Source organism: Fusarium musae, chromosome 8, assembly GCF_019915245.1.
Source record: "Fusarium musae strain F31 chromosome 8, whole genome shotgun sequence".
Classification (NCBI taxonomy): domain Eukaryota; kingdom Fungi; phylum Ascomycota; class Sordariomycetes; order Hypocreales; family Nectriaceae; genus Fusarium; species Fusarium musae.
Window position 1 is genome coordinate 507,468 of NC_058394.1, and position 20,703 is coordinate 528,170.

At 47.4% G+C, this 20,703-nt stretch overlaps 7 protein-coding genes across 7 annotated transcripts; 3 read left to right on the forward strand and 4 right to left on the reverse strand.

The window, feature by feature from the left end:
• Positions 1 to 4,852: 4,852 nt before the first annotated feature.
• J7337_010398 (uncharacterized protein) lies at positions 4,853 to 5,473 on the reverse strand (the record flags this gene model as incomplete). The annotated part of the gene is made up of 2 exons (XM_044827983.1): positions 4,853 to 5,021; positions 5,316 to 5,473. 2 exons carry the CDS (start codon positions 5,471 to 5,473, stop codon positions 4,853 to 4,855), a joined length of 327 nt encoding a protein of 108 aa, XP_044676537.1.
• A 993-nt stretch (positions 5,474 to 6,466) lies between these two features.
• Positions 6,467 to 8,083, forward strand: J7337_010399 (uncharacterized protein; the record flags this gene model as incomplete). The annotated part of the gene is made up of 1 exon (XM_044827984.1): positions 6,467 to 8,083. The coding sequence occupies one exon, from the start codon at positions 6,467 to 6,469 to the stop codon at positions 8,081 to 8,083; it is 1,617 nt and encodes a 538-aa protein (XP_044676538.1).
• Positions 8,084 to 9,907: 1,824 nt separating this feature from the next.
• On the reverse strand, positions 9,908 to 10,671 carry J7337_010400 (uncharacterized protein; the record flags this gene model as incomplete). Its single annotated transcript, XM_044827985.1, has 3 exons — positions 9,908 to 9,990; positions 10,108 to 10,419; positions 10,497 to 10,671. 3 exons carry the CDS (start codon positions 10,669 to 10,671, stop codon positions 9,908 to 9,910), a joined length of 570 nt encoding a protein of 189 aa, XP_044676539.1.
• Positions 10,672 to 11,219: 548 nt separating this feature from the next.
• J7337_010401 (uncharacterized protein) lies at positions 11,220 to 12,305 on the forward strand (the record flags this gene model as incomplete). The annotated part of the gene is made up of 1 exon (XM_044827986.1): positions 11,220 to 12,305. One exon carries the CDS (start codon positions 11,220 to 11,222, stop codon positions 12,303 to 12,305), a length of 1,086 nt encoding a protein of 361 aa, XP_044676540.1.
• A 295-nt stretch (positions 12,306 to 12,600) lies between these two features.
• Positions 12,601 to 14,837, reverse strand: J7337_010402 (uncharacterized protein; the record flags this gene model as incomplete). Its single annotated transcript, XM_044827987.1, has 5 exons — positions 12,601 to 13,364; positions 13,422 to 13,715; positions 13,768 to 13,900; positions 13,958 to 14,786; positions 14,824 to 14,837. 5 exons carry the CDS (start codon positions 14,835 to 14,837, stop codon positions 12,601 to 12,603), a joined length of 2,034 nt encoding a protein of 677 aa, XP_044676541.1.
• A 632-nt stretch (positions 14,838 to 15,469) lies between these two features.
• Positions 15,470 to 16,926, forward strand: J7337_010403 (uncharacterized protein; the record flags this gene model as incomplete). Its single annotated transcript, XM_044827988.1, has 4 exons — positions 15,470 to 15,524; positions 15,587 to 15,865; positions 15,943 to 15,977; positions 16,039 to 16,926. 4 exons carry the CDS (start codon positions 15,470 to 15,472, stop codon positions 16,924 to 16,926), a joined length of 1,257 nt encoding a protein of 418 aa, XP_044676542.1.
• A 637-nt stretch (positions 16,927 to 17,563) lies between these two features.
• On the reverse strand, positions 17,564 to 18,426 carry J7337_010404 (uncharacterized protein; the record flags this gene model as incomplete). The annotated part of the gene is made up of 2 exons (XM_044827989.1): positions 17,564 to 18,324; positions 18,372 to 18,426. The coding sequence occupies 2 exons, from the start codon at positions 18,424 to 18,426 to the stop codon at positions 17,564 to 17,566; spliced, it is 816 nt and encodes a 271-aa protein (XP_044676543.1).
• Between the last annotated feature and the right edge of the window lie 2,277 nt (positions 18,427 to 20,703).

A 20,703-nucleotide genomic window follows, 5' to 3' on the forward strand; every position in this document is an offset into this window, starting at 1 on the left:
TCAATGTCAGACAAGCTCTCCACAATCGTGGCAACTTCAGATTGGGGCTTTGTCATGTACCGCTGCGGGTGTTTCGCCGCAGGCATTCTATCTGCGACAGGCATCTTCTCTGCTGACTCTGCAATAGCCTAGTCGTTTCTGCACCAACGTAAAGTGAAGGGAGGACCTGTTTGGCTTAGGGCTGAAAAGCCATTCCACGATTGTGCAGAGACTCCAAGATAGACTGTCTTTTAATTGGCACAAACGTAACACCATTTCGAGAAGCGAGAGTGGCATTTTTTAGCGTTACATACTCTGGCTGCAAGCTCATTGGTTACCCGCGAACAAAACTCGAGTTTTTTGAAATTTACATCAGGCTACAGGACAGTGAGTACATTAAAGACGGTCTTCCTAAAGATTATCGTTGCATCTAGCCACAGAACCTACTTTCCGTCAATTTTTACACCTCCTGCTTCCTCACGAGCTTGGTGGCAAAGAACTCTCCTGCCTTTCGATCCCGTCGTATCGCTAGCAAAACTCTTCTAAGATTTCATCATGACACCGGAAAGGTCTCGAAAGCTTCCAGTGAGGCAATTTTCTAGACAATCAACCCAACAGTGTCCCCAGACTGGTTTGAAGAGGACAAGATCTGGCCGGTCGCTATCGCCTCCCAAGAATCAATGTAAAGAGTCTGAACTCTACGAGGCTACAGCCCTCCCAAGAAGCGAGGGTTCTCCAAGCAATGACGATGATGCAATCATCAGCACCAACGAACATCTAGAGTCTCAAGAGAATATCATTTCGTGCTGCCAATTATCTCTGAAGCAAAAAATCAATCTACAGCAACTTTTGAGAGAGAGATTCGGTCGTTGGGCTGCTGGGGTAGAATACACTGCGCCGCCAAAGGACAGATTGCCGCCGCGAAAGCGTTTCAGAACAACACAGTGGCGGTCGGGTCTTCCAAGAGCCGACGAAGGGAATGAAAGCGAGGAGGAATTCGTTGTAATTTCTCACCCAGCACGCGGACAAGGCTTCTTTCATCTTGCTTGCCCATTTTACATTCATGCACCCGACAAGCATCGGGCGTGTCTTGCCCAACACGATGTATCCTCTATTGAAGTATTGATCAAGCATCTTTTAAGGCAACACGACAAGCCTCTGTATTGCCGTACATGCTGGAAGACTTTTGAAACTTTGATTGATCGAGACAACCACGTCTTGGAGAATGCATGCAAAAGAATCGATCAAGAGGCATCTATAGGGCTGACTGAAAGCCAAAAAGTGAGATTGATCAAGAGGGATCGGTATGAATTGGGAGAAGCACGTCGTTGGCGTCGTATTTGGTCTACGGTCTTCCCAGGGAGAGAGCAGTCTCGATCTCCATATCTCGAGCAGGACGAGGGGCTGAAAGTTTCCATGGTGCGGGATTTCTGGACTGTCGAAGGTCAGGAAGTAGTCTCGGGCTTCCTCATGGGACTGGGAAGTCATGCTGATGGGAACAGCGTAAGAGATGAAACGATCTGCCAGGAGGCGTTGCGCGGTCTGGTAGACTGGGCAATGACAGAGGATAGCGATTCTACGATTCTGTCTTCGGACAGGTGATCTCGTAAACTCAGGTAGGGGAGAGCCATGGAGGCTTGGATGATAGTCACTAAACCCGGTATTCTTTAATGGGCGTTACATAGGTATTAAAGTCTTTTTTTGGGTTCGGTTCTCCTGTTCAAATGGAGGTCTCAATAGGCCCTGGATGAATATCCATTATTGCCTTTTAACATCTCCATCTATCCGTGTATTGAATTGAAATGAGATATCAGGCTGTTTATAGCGCATCTCGAATGCTTGTGTAGTATTTTACTTGAGATTTGCGGCCTTTCTAAGGTCTTCCTTTGTACTGATAGCTCAGATAGCTCGCAGCTGTCCTGATCTAGAATCAAAACTATATTGCGTTGGAATTTAATCTTTTTGATCTCGAAATACTGTTCATACTTTCTTGGGTAGTAGTTATTAACGTTCTGGGGCGCCGGGTCACCTCTTGAGGGCAGGGAACTGGAACTACTGAAAGGCAAGATATGCCTTCAGAGCTGATTGATATTCGAAGACGACTATATTTCAGACATCAAGCCAATACAGTAAAGAATCCGAACTTCGTCAGGCTTTCAAGAAGTGGTATCTTGACGAGGAGCAGCCAAGTGATCATGACAAAGTAGTGGATTTGAGCATATGCCATGAAATTGATGGCGCAAGATGAAGAGCTGTCTTGCGAGAACGGCTTGACTTCTATAGCCATTAGAAGCAATCCTATTATAAAGCTTACCAACTAACCTAGCATGGAGCCTGCCCGTCTTCACAGAAGAGCAGCACGCACTTATTCATACACCTTTAGAGTCAGTGATTATCAAGGAGAAAGGGACACGAGAATGGGAAATATAAGAGGGGGACTAGGAGCGATTTTGAGTAAGAGTCCGAGATAATTCAAGGCCTGTGCTTTGGTGCAGAAGTCGATCTCCCCATTTTAGTCATTTGATACCGAGTTGACACTCAAGTTATATATACTAGACTTATAACGTCTGACAGACACCTCGCACAGCCTTTCAGGTCAAGCCAAGAGCACTGTATAAGAGTCTCAAAGCTTGAGTATTTTTCTTGTTCCTCCGAGTTTTATAATTCTTATGAAAGCCGTGGTCATAAAATTTACAGCATTAATAAGCATACGGTTTCACCAGTGACCAAATAGCTATACTCTTCATGATTTAACTTAGCTACATACTGTAGTCATGCATGTGAGAGGGCCAAAGGCTAAAGGATTTTGCTCCGCTAGATCTCGAATATCAAATTAACGGTAAATAGCGACCGAACCATGCTTGTTGCGGATTTTAAAATATGCCAACTGTAAAAGCTATATGACCACTTGCTGATTATAACAGCTTCTATCGATGGACCCAAAGCCACGATCGTCCCGCAATTGAATGAGATCGATGGAATAACGTGTGAAACAGAGACTTCAATCTGCCCAGACTGGGGCTCCATCTTGTCAGAAGTTGTAAGGGAAAGCGGCTGATCGGCGTCGTCGTTGAAGTCCATCCCCATGATGTCCATATTCATCTGCAGGCTGATCAATGGCGTTACCACCGCTTGCTAAGTGCCTGTTTGCTTGCCAGTAAAGGATGAGTAGAGAGATAACAACCGACAAAGCAATAGACATCAACACGGCTATGATTGTCCATCCGCGATGGTAGTACGGTAAATCGTCTGACCGAAATAGCTGTCCACCGACAATGCCAGCGCAATTAGCCGCTATGATAAACATAGCCTAGAATACGAGATGCTGGTTAGATGGAACTGACTGAGCTCCAGTTATGAAAAGCTCTTGGGACCCATTGACTTACCATGCGAATCGCTCTTTTTTCAGGACAGCTGGCGTTGATGGACAACCAGGAGCCATTAACAGAATCTAGCGATTTCAACAATCAGTATGTTAATTGTAAGCGGAAGGAGTCTGATTTTTAGAACTCACGCCACCAACTACAGGTCGCAGTGCCCATGGTGATGATACCATACTTTACACCAGCCCTCGAGCTATCAGGTAATCCGCGGAATGTTACCATGAAGATCCACTGGCAGAAGACACCGAACAGCACTACGAAGCCACGTCGGCCTGTCTTATCACTGTTATTCGTTCTTCGTCAGCAAGTCTATCATATGGAGACGGCAGGGAAACTAACGCGGCATACGCTGCAATGAGGATGAGGCACACTGAGATCCACTGGCCGACTGAAACGAGTGCGTTGGCTTCTAAGCGTCCGTATCCAAATGAACCGACGATGGTTGGGGCGTACGACCAGAGGGCTGTCGTCGGTGCTAGACCACAAATCGTAAGTAGCACATGTAGCAGGACCTTTGGGTCCTTGATCTGTGAAGAACGTAAAGATATCTTTAGCCTCTACCAATCAACGAGTCTATCATTCAGTGATCTGAGTGATAGGAAAGTACTCACGGTGGATAGAATGTGCGAGCTCGTGATATGTCGGCCCCGAGCTGTGCGTGTATCGTTGTCCAGTCGGAGTCGACTTTCCATAATCATTTTCTCACGTTCATTGAAGAAAGATATCCGTAGCAGAGACACAGGGTTATTGGGCAACCCGGGAAAAAGGCTGAGAAAAATAGCACCAGAGACGATAGTAAGAAGCCCCTCGATCTAAGAGCCATCGATATGTTAGTTAAGTCACGTATAGGAGGGGCCAAGCAGCGACTGCTATTAGCATGAGGGAGATTCATACGATAAAAAGCCACTGCCACCCGGCCATACCAGCTACACCCCGCATATTAAGTCTAGATACACCATAATTAGTAATGGTTGATTTCGAGTATTGTGACTACATACACGCCGTATGCCAGTAAGCCACCGCAAGCCTGAGCGATGCCATTTCCTAAAAAGAAGAAGCCAAATCGGCGACTGAGTTCAGAATTCTTGTACCAAGAGCTGAGTGTGTAGAGACTGCCAGGGATAAATCCAGACTCAAGGAGACTGTTTGAAGGTTGTCAGAAAGTTTTTACCAAGAGAGATCAAGACAAACAGGGCCCCTTAGTAGTCAGATGACCATAAAGACGCAAACACATGTAGACAGAAGCCAGGGAAACTGACCCAAGGAGAACTCTTGTGGGCAAGAAGGATCCTAGTCCTTTCTGCCAAGCTTGAAATATAGACACCAGGCCCCTACAAGCAAATGTTAGAGGTTCTAAGACCTTTTTTCTGTGCCTTGGCAATGAGCCTCTTTTTTACTAACCAAGCGATGACCTGGGAACCGATCCAGATACGGGGCCCGACGCGATATAAGATAATGTTACTAGGGATCTGCAAATATTGGGTAAGCCACTATGCCACGACCTCCATGGCCTCTAGCAGAGTAAATATGGGCAAGTAAAGATCTGGGGAACTAACCTCAAGCAGGACGATACCAGCATTCAATAGTTGCTGGCCAACGTTGAACCAATTCTGAGATATCCCGACATCGCCAAGGAAGTTATCGGTCAGAGCATTTCCACTATACAAGCAAAGGTCGTGATCAATAATCAAGGATTCTGGCAAGTCATGGAAAGGCTTATGTGCTTGGAACTCAGTCGAGTTGAGTGTTTCAGGAATCGATAAGTGAGATGTCGGGTTTAGGCTTACATATTTGCTCTGTCGAGTTGGAAGTTGAAAAAGCAAAAGATCAAGATAGTCAAGACGACGAAATCGATCCTAAACGCAGAGGGGGGGGAGGTCAGCTTCTCAAAAATGTGCGATGGACCATAGTGATTCAATGAAGATAGTGCTTCAGCGGCTGTGTACAACTCACTTCCGAACGAGAGCCTTTTCTTCTGACTCTGACCAGCTGCATTCCGAAGAACTGGTCTCATGCTTGGATGTATCAGGAAGCTGAGGTGAAGGGGGCACGGCTCCGGAGACGAAGGCATCCGAGGGTGACTTCTCGGCGGGGCTAGTCTCTTGGGCCATGGTTGCTGCGGCTTCAGCAATGGATCAGTGTGTAGCACTAGTCCCGGATCTATTGGGGAGTGGGCGGTGAGTTACGACAAATTATCCTAATTAAAATGAATCGGGATTGCTGAGTTGTTGCTGTCGCATAACCACACAAGCATGAATTTTGAACAAGTAGCGAAAGATCAACTTATTAAGTAGTAGTAAGGAGAGCGACGCAAAGTTGCGATGTATCTTGTCCATATCGCGTGCTACAGATAGCGTATGCACATAATTTCGATCACCTATCTGTAAGAATGTGTTTTGGATCCTATTCCATCGTTGCACGCCCGTTAGCAGAAGCCCCAGGACAATTGCGTGCTCACCAAAACTTGGCATCAAAGAGACGAAGCGGCCAACTCCGCTTGGATAAGAAGGCGGGTAAGGTTCAATAGCAGCGGCTTGCCGGCATAGATACCTAGATTAGCACGAGGTGGTTGATGGAATGCTTTCTGGCCATGGGAGGAGACGAAACATGCAACGGACGAGTTTACTATCTCACCCGACAACGCTAACGCTTAGATCCACGCTTCCCCATTCTTTGCCTCCTCCGTATCTAATGGCCTGTTCTGATTGGGGGAGCGAGTGACATTTCAATACAATGGATGGATGTGGAGAGGCGGTTGAGGCTGACAACTCACCCGCTGCTAGAAGGAGAGGCAATGGCAAAAATGAACCGATAAGCAGGAAACGGAGCAAAGGATGCGAACCTCCCTGGTTGCTGTAGGTTTCGCAATCCTGTTCCCCAATGACGATACCTTTTTGGACTTTGAGCGGTCGAATCGACGGAGTTCTCAGTTTCCTTAATTATTCTCTGAAAATAATATTTCTCCATGCCTTGCTCACCTCGCCTGCTTTCTCACGATTCTGCCTCATGCACTTCCAAGCAACGCGTCTCAGCTACAGTCAAGCAGCAGATTTGAGGAAGCGCCGACTTTCAATTATTGCCAACTATACCCCGGCCATATCATGATGCTTGCACTCGTTGTAGCGGCTATTATTGCATTTCCTCTCCCTGTAGAAGCAGATGGAAGATATCGAAGTCGACCAGATCTGTCTCCTCCAACGCTTAACATAACAATACCTTGTCAAGACAACTGCTCCGAAGGGTACCTCTTCGTTGCTCCATTCACCGGCCACGATGATCCGGTAAACCATGGACCGCTTCAAGGTGCTCCATACATCCTGACTAGCAACGGCGATTTGGCCTGGAGCGGTTTCACTTATTTTTCGATCTGGGCTGGCAACTTCCAAGCCGCTCGGTGGAAGGGCCAACCGGTGCTTTTCTCCTTTGAGGGAGCTCACAACAGCCTGCACGGGCACGGCCATGGCCACCATACCTTTCTCGACCAAAACTATCAGAATATTCGTGAGCTTCGTGCTGGAAACCATATGATCTCGGATAAACATGAGTTCATAGTCCTCAACGAAACCACGGCTCTCTTTCAGATTTATCATCCTGTGCAGAGGAATCTGAGGCGCTACGGCGGTACCGAGAAGCAGACGTGGATCGTTGATGCTCGCTTCCAGGAAATGGATATTGAGACTGGTGAAGTCCTGTTCGAGTGGGCAAGCTTAGATCACGTTTCGCCCGACGAAACAGCTCTACCGCTTATTTTAGGACAGGCTGGAATCGGCCACAACAGCTCCACAGCATGGGACTATTTCCACATAAATTCCATTACCAAAGGAGACGATGGGCATTATCTACTCTCGGCACGACACGCCTCGACCATTTACAAGATCAATGGCACAGACGGGTCCATCATATGGCGCCTTGGAGGAAGTTTCTCTGACTTTACTCTTGGCCCCAACGTAACATTTGGGTTTCAGCATCACGCACGTTATTTAAGGGGCGGGTCAGGCGAGTTGACCGAAATCGTTTCACTGTTCGACAACTCCGTCTATGGATCGGAATCAGCCGGTGGTGGCGACAAGGAGGTTCACCTATACCCATACTCGCGAGGCAAATATATCAAGCTAAACCATGCAACACGCACTGCTACCCTTGAGCTTGCCTTCCTTCCACCACAGAGTCCTATACTCGCAAAGTCACAAGGTTCTCTGCAGACCTTGCCCAATGGGAATGCCCTGATCAATTGGGGCTCCGAAGGCCAGATCACCGAGTACTCTTCCAGCGGCGAGACTGTCTTTCATGCGTTCCTCGACAGTGGCTTTCTGCAGGATAAGCTTCAAAATTATCGTGCGTTCCGCTACAACTGGACAGGCTACTCACCAGAGACGTTGGCCGTGCTTGCTGAGGAGGGTGAGAGGGGGGAAGTGAATGTCTATGTGAGTTGGAACGGTGATACACGCACGGTAGCCTGGAGAGTATCCTGGAGCGAGCGAATTGGTTGGATAACGATTCGGAAAACGCAAACGCATCCAAAGACTGGCTTTGAAACAGCGATCCAACTAACCAAGCCCTCTTCCTCTATGGGTCTAGTCTTTGTCGAAGCTTTGGGCGCAGACGGCCAGGTTCTGCAGGTTTCTGAAGGTGTAGGTACCGAGCTGGCATACTGGCTTGAACCTGAGACCGTTAAGTCAACAAGGCCACAGAAGCAGGTAACGTTGAACGGGGACCTGTGAGGTCAGAACATTGTAATCTAGCCAGTCTGTATATATGGGCAGTGGGAAACAACAATGGAAGTTTAGTGCTAAACGACCAGCATGATAAAAATAGTGGCTGCGAGTATTGAGAGGAGACAAGCCTTTACTCAATTCGATCTGTACTTGCATAGTGCCTATTAAATATCCTGCGACAATTCATCTGAACCCTTCCAAGGAATGGCAAGAAATAAGAATCTTGTATCACAATAGGACACAGAAATGGAACCCATTGACAACATGAAGCGTTCTGTTGAGAACTAAATTTCAGATTTTATCAAAGGTTTGTTCCTTGACCTAGCTACAGTACCTACTTTGTACTGATGGGATAGGTTTGCACATCCCTTCTCTACTTACTCCGTACTGACTTGGATTATGAGCCACAAGTCTCAACGACAAATGAAACATCGAGTTCACAACTCAGAGCACATGCCTCTTTTCCCTTGAAACCCTGAAGTATCGTTCTCTAGCTCGCGCTCACCTTTTATTCTTAGGTAAATTGTGCTTCATTGGTATCAGAAGGGTAGAGCACAGCGCGATAGCGTTTACCAAGAACAAAAAGAATAACCCATGCCGACAGGAGCTGTAGTACACCTTGATAGCAATACTTTTCAGTTCCGGTTCCAAGTCTCGAATCTCAGATATCGATTTTAACAACTTCTTGAGAGCCTGAAGTAAGCGTCAGACTGTAAACCATGACTCGAACGATCCATGGAATTCCTGAATGAAAGATGACATACTTGTGGGCCGCCAGGTAGATTTTCAAAGGCCTCCTCGAGCTTTTTGGCGATAGAACCTTGTACTATAGTTGCGACGGAAGACACTCCAAAAACGGTACCCAGGGAGCGGGTGAGATAGACTAATGATGTGGCGACTGCATGTTCTATACAGCGTTTTACACAAAGTGTCAAGTATTAGCCATATCCTGGGTCAAAAGAGCCACGGTAAGCACTGAAATATTCTTCTTCAACTTACCTGATTCTAAAGTGGTACGGATAAACCCAAATAAGATGCTAGGATACACCATACCCTGAGCAAAGTTACCCAAAGTAAGGTAAGCCGAATACTTCCAGTTGCTCTCGTGAATACCCAGCGTCAACAACAATATATTTGAAACGAGCATCGCAATAAGTCCAAGGCGCGTGAGCAATGTTAGGTGGTCTCCGCCTTGGCGCATCACAATGCCCGTTACAAGTCCGCCAATGGGTGTGCCCAGAGACGGTGGGACGAGTCGAAGGCCTGCTGAAGAAGCGCTATCCAGCAAGACTGTTTGGAAGAAGAAAGGCATGAGGAACAAGATCTAGAAGAAAGATGGCCCAAGTTTCAGTCAGCTACAGGCTTTCGGGGGATATTGCCCTGAGAAAACTGTTGTGGTGATAAGGAAGGAAGGAATCATACTTACACCATAAGCTGTTATGCCAAGCGAGATATTACAGATCAACAAACCAACCCTCTCATAGCCATTCATCATGTCTAACGGGAGGATCGGCAGACCTTTGCACCGATATTCCTGCACAATGAAAACCATCAAAAGGACAACACTAACCACAAACAATGCAACTACCAGCCAATCATCCCAGGATCGATCAACGCCTAGTGTCAAGGCGGCTAGAAGCAGCACAAGACCAGCAAAAAGAAGGGCAGCCCCCAAGAGATCCAGCTGGCTCTTCGTTTGGGTCCATAGATTTGCGCCATCCGCTCTTTGTTGATCCCCTGTCTTCACTACCGTTGCTGCAAGGCACAGGCCAGCCAAGGCCACGGGAACTTGTCCAAGGAAACAGACGCGCCATCCTATTGTGTCAGAAATTACACCACCGAGGGTTGTACCGAATATAGCGCCTGATCCGTGGAGGATATTCTGGAAGGCTTGGTAGATGCCTCGCTGATTCCTGGGAATGAGATCTGTATTAATGATTGTTGCTGTTGTTGAGCAATGACCCTTGTCAGCCACATGCACCCGACAGTAGAGCACGTCTCAATATAAGAGTCAAGGCACGGAAACTTACTCATAGTCATCAATCCTCCGCCACCGAGTCCTGTCAAAGCTCTCATCATAATGAGAGTGGCCATATTGGTGCTACAAGCACATCCCAAGCATCCAAGACCAAAAACAGCTGTCGCCATTAGGAGGCATGCACGCCGACCAAGAATATCCGAGAAGCGACCGTAGAGTGGTTGAATGGCTGTACTTGTCAAGATGTATGATGTAGTTATCCATGAGGCGAGGTTGGATTGCTGTAGGTCGGAGCTGATCACGGCGTAGGTAGAAGCAGTTACTGTTCCATCGAAACCTGCAAAGAAGACATTGGTGAAGATAGCTACAAGGGTATGTTAGACCAGGAAACTTGAGGGTTTGGCAAGGGACAAAGGGATATCAGTGATGAAGGTAACTCACCGGTCTCTATCAGAAGGAAGTACTTAGGCTTCCGCCATGGGGACAAAGCAATAAGCGATTCTTCAGCTCCTGCGGCATCACTGGTGGTGACACTGTGGTCTGCGAGTAAGGGAGTTTCTTCATTGGTGAAGCACCGATTCTCCGCATGCTCTCTGTGTTCGCCAGAAGTTGCCATGGTGTTGATAGCCTAGAGGGCGGACAAGGAAAGGAAAACATCTGATCTGAAACGCGGCACGACAATAACTTGCACATTTACTGGTTCGGATCATATAAACTAAAAAATTGGTCGCTATCAAGAGGCGACGGCCGCAACAGAGCGAACTGGCCATCTTAGTGTAATGCAGCATAACTTGGGCTGAGTAAATTAGTCAAGATTAGCATATTTTTACGGCTTTGATTGCGTTATCAGTGAAAAACCGGCGAACTTCCGGATGTGCCCGCCAAACGTGGGCTCGGTCAACTGGGTGTGGGCGGGCGAGCTTAGAGCTCACCCGAACCCGGGGGATCTGCAAAAGTGCTCCGGGCCATCACAACTCAGCAGCGTCGATATCATCGGACATTGCCGCTGTGTTTACAGTTCACTGTCTTTCTAGTGTGGCGATCCGAGTCCACTGGTGGTTTTGTATTATTATCGATATCACCGCACAACTGAACTGCGTGGTGGTTCGTAACGAGTATGTCTCACAAAACCACCTAGTCACACGTGCTGTCTATTTCAGAATCATGTGCAAATCATCCAACCTCCACTCATTCCTCGCAGAGCTACCGAAATGCGAGCATCACCTCCATCTCGAGGGCTGTCTTACACCAACCCTTCTCTTCAAACTGGCTACCAAGAATGGAGTCACCCTCCCCAAGGATGACCCCTCATACGCGTCTCCAGAAGCTCTCGAAAAGCGATACGAGCACTTTGACAATCTCGAGGACTTTCTCCAATGCCACTACCGCGCCATGGCCGTACTTGTAACCCAGGACGATTTCGAGACGCTCGGCTGGGAATATTTCACAGCAGCGCACCGTGACGGAGTCCGACACGCTGAGGTTTTCTTTGACCCTCAATCGCACACAAGTCGTGGGGTACCATTCAAGACGGTAGTTTCTGGCTTCCGCGCTGCTTGCGATAGGGCTGAGAGTGAACTTGGCATTACTGCTCGCCTCATCATGTGCTTCTTGAGACATTTGCCAGTCAGTTCAGCAGCCGAGACAATGAGAACAGCGATGGAGCTTCAGTGCTTCAGCCCAAGCACCAGCTCGAATGGGGAACCTGTTATATCTGGTCTCGGATTGGACTCGTCTGAAGTTGGGTTTCGCCCGGAGCCATTTGCTGAAATGTTTCTTGAGGCCGAAAAGCTAGGTGTTCACCGCACGGCTCATGGGGGCGAAGAAGGTGACCCTACATACATCAGCGGTGCTCTTGATGGACTTCACGCTGAGCGTATCGACCACGGTATTCGGCTAATTGAAGACAAGGCACTTATGCGTCGGGTTGTAGCGGAAGGCGTTCTCCTAACAATCTGCCCTCTGAGCAATATCTGTCTTCAGGTAGTGCAGGACGTAAGTCAGCTACCATTGAGGGAGTTCATCAAGTCTGGAGTTCGTTTCAGTCTCAATAGTGATGATCCAGCTTATTTCCGAGGGTTCGTCCTTAATAACTACTGTGCAGTTCAAGATGCGTTCAATTTTGGCATATCGGAATGGCAAACTATTGCCGAGAACTCGATCCATGGAAGCTGGGTTGGCAAGAAGCGCAAGTCAGAGCTTATGTGGGAGGTGGACCAGTGTGTACAGAAGTATACAAATGTTGCATAGAGGCAGAATTCCAACATGTCTTTTGAACCAGGTCCTATCAGATTTAGGTGCCAGGTCTTCCTATTCTATATGGTATCTAATCAAGTGGTATACATAAAAGCAAAGTCGCCGTCGCTTAGGCAGCTAAACTCATTTTCAGCCATATTCGCGATAAGCTCGTCGTCTTGTAGAAGGTTCGTCATAAAGTTATTATCCGTGTACCATGGCTCACTCTGCATCTTTCCAAAGTCTATATTGCTGGGTCTGTACGCCAGAAACTTTGCCATGATTTCGTTCCCTCCTACCATTCTGTTTATCATATCTGTACCGAACGCAGTTGCGTCGTGCTTCCATCGAACGATGAGCGCATGAGGCTGAGAACAAGTTCCTCCTCAATCAGCAGGATGGTTTCGATCAGAGCAGCACATCGAGCGGCTAGTATATCACTTTGTCTGCTCCGGAGACTTTGAGCGGTACGGTTCATGATGGAGCGCAGAGAGATTGCCTCATTGTCTGTATGAGCCTCGCGGAACAACAGCTCTAACCCAATTACAATGGTAGCTGTAACGCAAAAAGCTGAATGTGTCCAAATGGGAATGACCCCCTCTTGTGAAATAGACTCGTATTCCTTGAATATCGTCTTGGCCGCTGCCACGCATGACTTTCGCGCCTTTGTTAATGCCGGTACTTGGAAAGCATGATATAGAACTGGACGATGAATCATGATGACCTTGTCAGCGGTGCTGAGAGCGAGACTACGTCTAGCAAAGGGTAGCCATGGGGGCATATATTCGTCAGTACCACTTTGCGGCTCAGGGGTCTGCATGAAATATGGTGGCAGGCGCCGCACAATATCACGGAGTGCGGAGTAGCTTGCTGTGACGACTTTATACGTCTCAGCCAAAGAACGTCGAGGCAGATTCGAGTTTAGGGAGTCAAGAAGCTTTGGCATGAGTAGAGCCACCTGAACCATTGCCCGTGGATAGCTGTTGATAGTCAACGATGTTTCATTCTTGGGCATCATGTCTTCGTCGTGACAATTTATCGGTAGCTCTGTGGTGAATTGAGATGGATGAATAGCTACAAAGTTCAAGTTAATTAACAATTGTGACCTATAAATACGAGATCTAGCCTTACCGTAAGTTTCCGTAAAAGGAACCTGGAAATAGTCCTGGATAACCAGCTGATTCCAGCATCGTCGGCCAACCTCAGTCTCAATGCACCGAAACCAACCCACCGGCGTGGTGACTGCAGGGTTTTCAGTTGAGTTTCGTATGCTGTGAAGACCCATGCAATGAGCTATACGTATAGCAGCTCCAAGAAGCGTAGCATTCCAGTCACTGCGGCCAAGATTATGTGCCACGCGTGTGGACAGTATGATGGCCTGTAATGAAAATACTGTGAGAATCTTAGTATTCACGGCTTCGGGAGCTAAAAGTAATGACATGAAAAAAAGGTTCCGGGAGCTTCTATACTGACGTACTTGAGTGATTTTCGGCAAAGTCTTCATGATACAGTTGGTCCACCATGGCACGGAACAACTGCAGTGGCAGATCAGGATCAAAAGTTGAGCCAGTCCATAAGCCAGCGCAATTGAGAGCTGTCCACGACGAGACCTTTCAATATAATAATTAGTGATCCTCTTGTGATTGCGCCTTTGAGGTCAAACTTACTGCAGTCACAGCATAGTAAAGTGAAAGCCAAAGCGAGTGAACGACAGTACCCGCTGTCCAAAATTGTTCACATTGCGACAGGAACGTAGGAGCGTGGAAAACATTGTGATGCCAAAGGATATTGTCCAAATGAAATCCAACTAGTGACCTTGCGAGTCCCTTTGTTAGAGAGCTCGGCTTCCGGGCCAGGTCAGGTTGGACATGTCTGTACCCGGACCAATGAGGGTCGGCTGTGATGCTGGCGATCTCTGGGTATGGCCTCACGGAGCGACATTGGCAGTCGATATGAGGAAAGCAGCTTCCACCGCTTCTACCCCATGCGAGCAATTCGATCCTTAGAAACTCAACTGCATGTTCGTGTCTGCTGGAATCTCTGCTTTGAGTCAACAGAGAATCTGGCGCCATGTCACCGTTGTGTTCCCAGGTACCCTCGCCAAGTGGCTGCACAAGCTCGGGTAATGCCTCCGAAGGAATAGCACTAGTAGCAACCTCGTCACGAGGCAGCTCATCATGCTCGATGCGTGCTGACCAGGATGGTGGACTGTTGTCGACCATCTCGAGGCCGGTTCCCTGTAACAACAGTGACCTGCGCTCGCGAATAGCGGCCAAGGCAGTTTCGATGTCTCGGGACGTCTTCAGATTATCGGCCAGCTCATTTAGAAATGTGAGTTCAGACCGATGATTTCTCTCGATTTTGCTGACACGAACAACCTCGCGAGAGCAGGGCTTTGAGAGGCGTACGCAGCGCCCGCAGGGAATAGCTTTGTCACATCGTGTTTTGCGTCGCGTGCATTCCAGACAAGCCCTAGGCTGGCGTTGAGATACACGCCTAGGGGAATGTGGAGGGGAGCTCATAATTGACTTACCTATCGTGTGTCATGGTAAAGGTAAAAGCAGGGCGTGATAGACTTGAGATTGGCCTCAGAGAGGGGTAGTGCAACAAAGTTGGGGCCCTCATTAGGTCATAGGCTAAGGGCAGTGTTAAGTTGTGCAGGGTAACATAGTCGACGAGGTCAGCATGTGACTCAAGGCTTGATAGTCTAGCTCAATGACCTGAATCAAGGTATCTAATTGGTAAAGGTTCATATTATTGCATTCCTTAGGTCTTGAAATTGGTTATACAGTATCATCTACTTCTGCTACTGCCCAAAAACGTACAATCACCCTTGCCGCTCATTGCGGGCATCATTTGGAAAGCTTCACAGCGTTTCGAATGCTTGCTACCAGCCTTACATTCCGAGACATTTTTTGAATCGCTTCTATCTACTAGATATGTTGTGTTAAACGTGACAGCAGACGTAGATAAACGCCCGAGCACTGTTTGGCGTTCGTGTGTATCGAGCGGGCGAGTTCGAAACTCGTCCGTCCCTACCTTATCCATTTTCCTATCACCATCAGTTTGCCTCAATGCCGTTGATCTAGACACCATTTATTTGTTTATGAGGCAGTCTTATCCTCGATAAGATGAGATACTTTACCATTATAGCGAAAGAACAGCTAGTATCAAAAACCATGGCTTCCAACACCACAGGCTCAGCTACCAAGGTGATTATAGACACCGATGTCGGTACGATACACTATGGCTTCTTTAGCAAACCGAAACCAACACTAACATTTTATGGTATACAGGTGGTGATGACATGATTGGGCTTTTGATGGCCATGGCCGCAGCTCCTAGCATAATGCAAGTGGTTGCGATAACGACAGTGTTTGGGAACGTCAACGTGGAGAGGTCTCTGAGAAACGTTATTGCCATGTTCTACATCCTGTGGGAGGAAATGATTTGGCGAAAAAGCAAAGACAAAAAATTTTCCTACGGAGGGTTTCAGACCTTCAAACCGGTTGTGTCGCTGGGGTCGGGCCATGCGCTTGGCCAGCCTGTTGTGGTTAAAACGAATGGACGCCCATGTATGTACCCTTTGACAAATGAACATAAAACAACTACCAGCTAGCCAGGAACAGTTCAGGCTAATGAGGTATACCAGATGGACAAGATGGTTTATGGAACTTCCACACATTGGTATGTATCTTTGCAGACATCTTTCAATCCATATTCTTTATTAAACTAACATTGGCGTAAGTATCCAAAGTTCACACCCGATGACTCTTGGAAGTCTCTCTTTGACAACAGCGTTACTCCCCCTGATAGTAATCCTCAGTTTTATCAGTACTTCCATGCTTCGCGTAGGCCATCTCACCTCGATATTCTCCGTATCCTACGAGACGAGCCCGCGGACACCATCACCCTCATTGCTCTTGGCCCTCTCACCAATATAGCTCTGGCCGCTGCAGAAGACCCAGAAACCTTTTTGCGCGCTAAGGAGCTTCTGGTTATGGGCGGTGCTATCTCTGTACCAGGCAACATATCGCCCGTATCGGAAGCCAATGCATACAATGATGCAGCGGCAGCCGCACGAACATATACCCTGACTAGCGCAAACCTGGCCTCTACATTTCCAACAACTGATTTCGGCAAATTACAGCTGCCAGCCTATCCGGAGCGACTCTCGAAGCAGCTGAACGTTACAATCTTTCCCATGGACCTTACAAATAGTCACTGCATCACCTACAATACCTTCACAGAGACAGTAAAGCCCCTAGCTGAAGCTGGCAGCCCTCTCTCCACAATGGCCTATACATTTATGAAAGGCATTCATGACAACTGTGATAAAGACTGCATCTTTCTTGAAGGCACCAATGAAGAGTGCATCACACTGCACGATCCGGTACCTGTCTGGTTTGCGCTCGGAAGGGATTTTTGGAACATATCAGCGCCGAAGGACCTCCGAGTGGAGAGCTTGGGGCAATGGACGAGGGGGATGCATGTTGAGTACAAGATCAACATGACAGAAGAGGCAAACATTCCCCTGAGCCCAGGTACCCGTCAAGGAAATCGTGTGCGTCAAGCGTTGGAGAGTCCAGGTCGAGAGGAATTCCAAAGAATGGTCTTGTCGCTATTCACAGACTGATAACACGCACTACTAGGAATGGTGCTAAGGAATCGAAAGATGGATGAGAGATAGTTCATGAAAAGAAGGAGGATAAGTCTCCAGGTAATTTCACATAATGCGTCTGTTAGTATGAAACGAAGTACTTTACCACGATAGGTATCTTCAAGATTCAATACGCCTTCAACCCCAACCCTATCTCCTCCATCCGTCTTGAATGCATTATCTCCATACCAGTCTTGTTTACTTCTCTGTTTCCTGTATGAGTGAATATGGGTTGTCAAGAATATGTTGTTAACAGGTTGTACAGAGTAAGTGGATATAAGCTTTTACCGGTGGAAAAATAGCTATTGGTCCTTATAATATGAGTTAATAACATAGACTATATGGTTAGGAAACTTATACTTAACTGAACCCAGGTTTCAAGACTACTACCACTTAAGATCTTATAAATTCCAGCATAGCAAACGTGGATTACCACTTTCAAGCCGCAGCATAGATTGATCCTTTTCATTGTCTCTCTTTCCATAGTAATCTGCGTCTGATAGTATACCAAGTAAACTAGCCCGTTTGCTAATGCAATGTTGTAAAATAACCAGGTGTCAAGATATCGATGAAGACAGCTTTCCCATGTCCAAAGCGATACCAGCTCACATCTTTACTCTTCTAAGAAGTTCAGCGAGTAGTCATCAGTAAGCCCAAGCCAATCTTGATAGATGTCTGTTCCAGCTGCCTGTGATAGAGGACCTTGCTGGAAGATATCATACGGATGATCAGCAGGGTCGAATGTTGTCATACAAATCAATGGCTCTGTATGCGCGGTAAAGCTAGTAGTCGCGTACGCAGAGTCAGTCTCCTCTGGTTCGAAAGCTTCCTCAACTGGTAGGGGACCGTCATGGTATCTAGTGACAGACATTGACTTGAGGAAGTCGCTGGGCAGGAAAACCGAGTCTGACATGGAATCAAAGTCTGACGCATAAAACCCGGGGTCGGGGCAATGGTCTAGAGTCGTGGGTTCCTGGCAAGAGTCGTCTCTTGCTCTTATGTTGGTTTCCGTCATAGCCCCTTTGATAGTAGGAAGCTGCTCATCAGACATTTCCTTCAGCGACTTGTTTTCGAATCGATTCTCAACCTTATCGAGAAGCTCCGGTACTAAAGATAATATTTGTCCTGGGGTAGCTGGTAAGCCCCATTCTTGAACATGCTTCGACACAATTTGGCTGCCGTCTTGACGCCAAATATCACGAATGATTCCCGTCATCTCTTTAGCAATACCGTCCAGAAACGGCTTAGGTGTAGTAGCCGATGTCCCAAAAATAAGCACATAGATATCGTGCCACTGAGCTTCTGACGATATGCGTCTGTCAGAACGAAGCTTGAGAGCCTCTAAAATGTGAGGGGGTATAGTATCGGAGCTATCTATTACACTGCGAGAACAGCTTCCTCTCTGCAGATGATCCTCATACAGCTTTGAAGAGGGAAACCCCTGTTTGCAGACAGAGCAATACAGGTTTGCTGCATGTCGTCTCTTTAGGTGTTGTTTGACGATCGATATGGTGACCATTCTGAGATTTATACAGTCGAGAAAGCGAACTGGATCCTTTCTGTAAAATGGACACGCAAATGTCTCTTCTTTCTTTTTCTCAACCTCACCGCTTCCGGAGTAATAATCTCGATCGCGGTCTGACTCTTCAACATCGTTGTGGCTTTTTGTCTTTCGGCTTTTTCTCTGAGGTGCACTGCTGCCTTCGGCTGGTCTTTTCATCAAGTTGATCGGATCTTGATCTGTTTGGAGCCCTGAGGCTGGGGCTTCGAGTTTCACTTCTGTCTTCATATCCTGGACTGAGCCATCCATCCCAGCGTACAGTTGAGGACTCGTCGGAAGTCCAGCAGTAGTGCTTGAGTTTCTGTTGTACTCCAGTGAAATATCTGATATTGGATAGCCTGTGTTTGCTGAGAAGGATAGGCTATCTGGCAAAGATGCTCGACGAGAGTTCTCCTGGCCAGAACATGTCCTGTTGATTTCCTGGCTCCAGTAATTGTCTCCTTGTTCATTCTGGATATCCGTGTGGTTCACTTTGTCTTATTATTATCAGCTCGATATGATTCTTTCACCACATGAGTTTCACTTACTTGGAGCCAGTGGTCTTAGCCTCGTATTATTGTTCAGCTGGTGCTTGCGTGGCCGTATGCTAAGACTCGAATGGCCTTGCTTGCCAATATTTCGTTTCGAGGGCCTTACATTTATCGGTCTACTCCTCCCCGTGTTCTTTGAACAACTATCACCGAGATCTACGCACTTCTCGTTACAGATAATGCTCTCATCCGCATTGGTGCGTTCATTTTCTTGCGAGCCATGTACACTGCACTCCTGACGATCAGTATCGTATCGAACTAACATGTCTTTCTCTTAGATTCAGTTTGCTCCTTGGCCAGCTAGATCGAAGAGCGTTCATAGACGACTTCTGTGCAGATTCTATAAGTCCATATGTCTCTTGTAGTAACAGGCTTGGAAGAAATACAGCCGAGGTTGATTCCAAATTGCTTCGATAAACGGAGATGGAAAAAAAAGTGAAAGCTTGCCCGACGAAGATGGGTGGGTAGAAAACGGAAAACATCGCAGGGCAACTGTTGGGTGCGATGCGCCAACTATACTATTTGAACTACAGTGGGGTCCGTCCATCAGCTTAGGCATACGTCAGATAAGGTAGGGCACATTGTAATCACTGCGCCCAGTACATCAAGGTACAAAGACACACATTGCACAAATGACGCTCAAATTCAACATGTTTCATTTTAACCTAGTACCGCTATATCCATGTGGTATTACGATCCTTTCGTGCATATGCACAGACAACCCACTCTGTCAAGCCTTACAATCTTGCTTTGAGGTCTGCTGCTCTGGCCAAGTCAGTTTTTGCGGGTGCTGGCGATAGTGGCTCTAGTTGGCTGCAACCCCCTGTAAGCAGCCGTCGCTGAATGTCAAGGCCTGAGTCCGACAGCCAATCTTGGATGCGGTCATCACATTCTTGGTGAGAGCCTGGTTGACTCGGCCCTCTGAAGGTACATCAGTTACTCAGTTTTACGTTTGGGCAAATTTGTTAACCTTGTTGAGGACTGTGTGTAGGCTGGCATGATGAAGTAGTCTATTTGGCGACCATTGAGTTTCGACTACCAGAACATGAACTCGAATTATATAGCACAGCTAACGCTTTACTTCCACAAATGTGCTCTTCGTCTTCACAATGGTGACGGGTTATGTGAACTGTCCACCATCGCGAGCTCTCGATTGATTGAACCTCACGCTAACAAACTACGACCCTCGAGTCTTTGAACTCGCGACAAATCTGTACCTGCGTTGACACGACCATTCACAAGAAAAACGCCAGGGCGAACTCTGCGAACCAAGGAGGTACGCCTCGAAGCTGTGACCAATCACTATCTCCAATCCCCTGGGCGATAAGCCTCCACGATTGTGGAGGGTTGAATCACCTTGCATCACAAGCGCCAAATTCCCCCACAACGTCCACAACCGTGGAGATATGAGGCCTCTCAACAATGTTCGCTGTCAACGGCTTCCACATCTGTGGAAGAGGATCTACAATAAATGACAACGATCCCTGTAATCTTCGAGCTAGGCGCCCTGGCTTCCACGATCGTGGAACCAAACCGCCCGATTACTATGACATACCGCTATTCTTGGTAACTTTGCATCCGATCTATTGAACTCTGTTGCTCACCGCAAGTTGTCGCTATTCAATTTAAACCCTTCTGGAACCCAATTCAGTGCGATGAAAC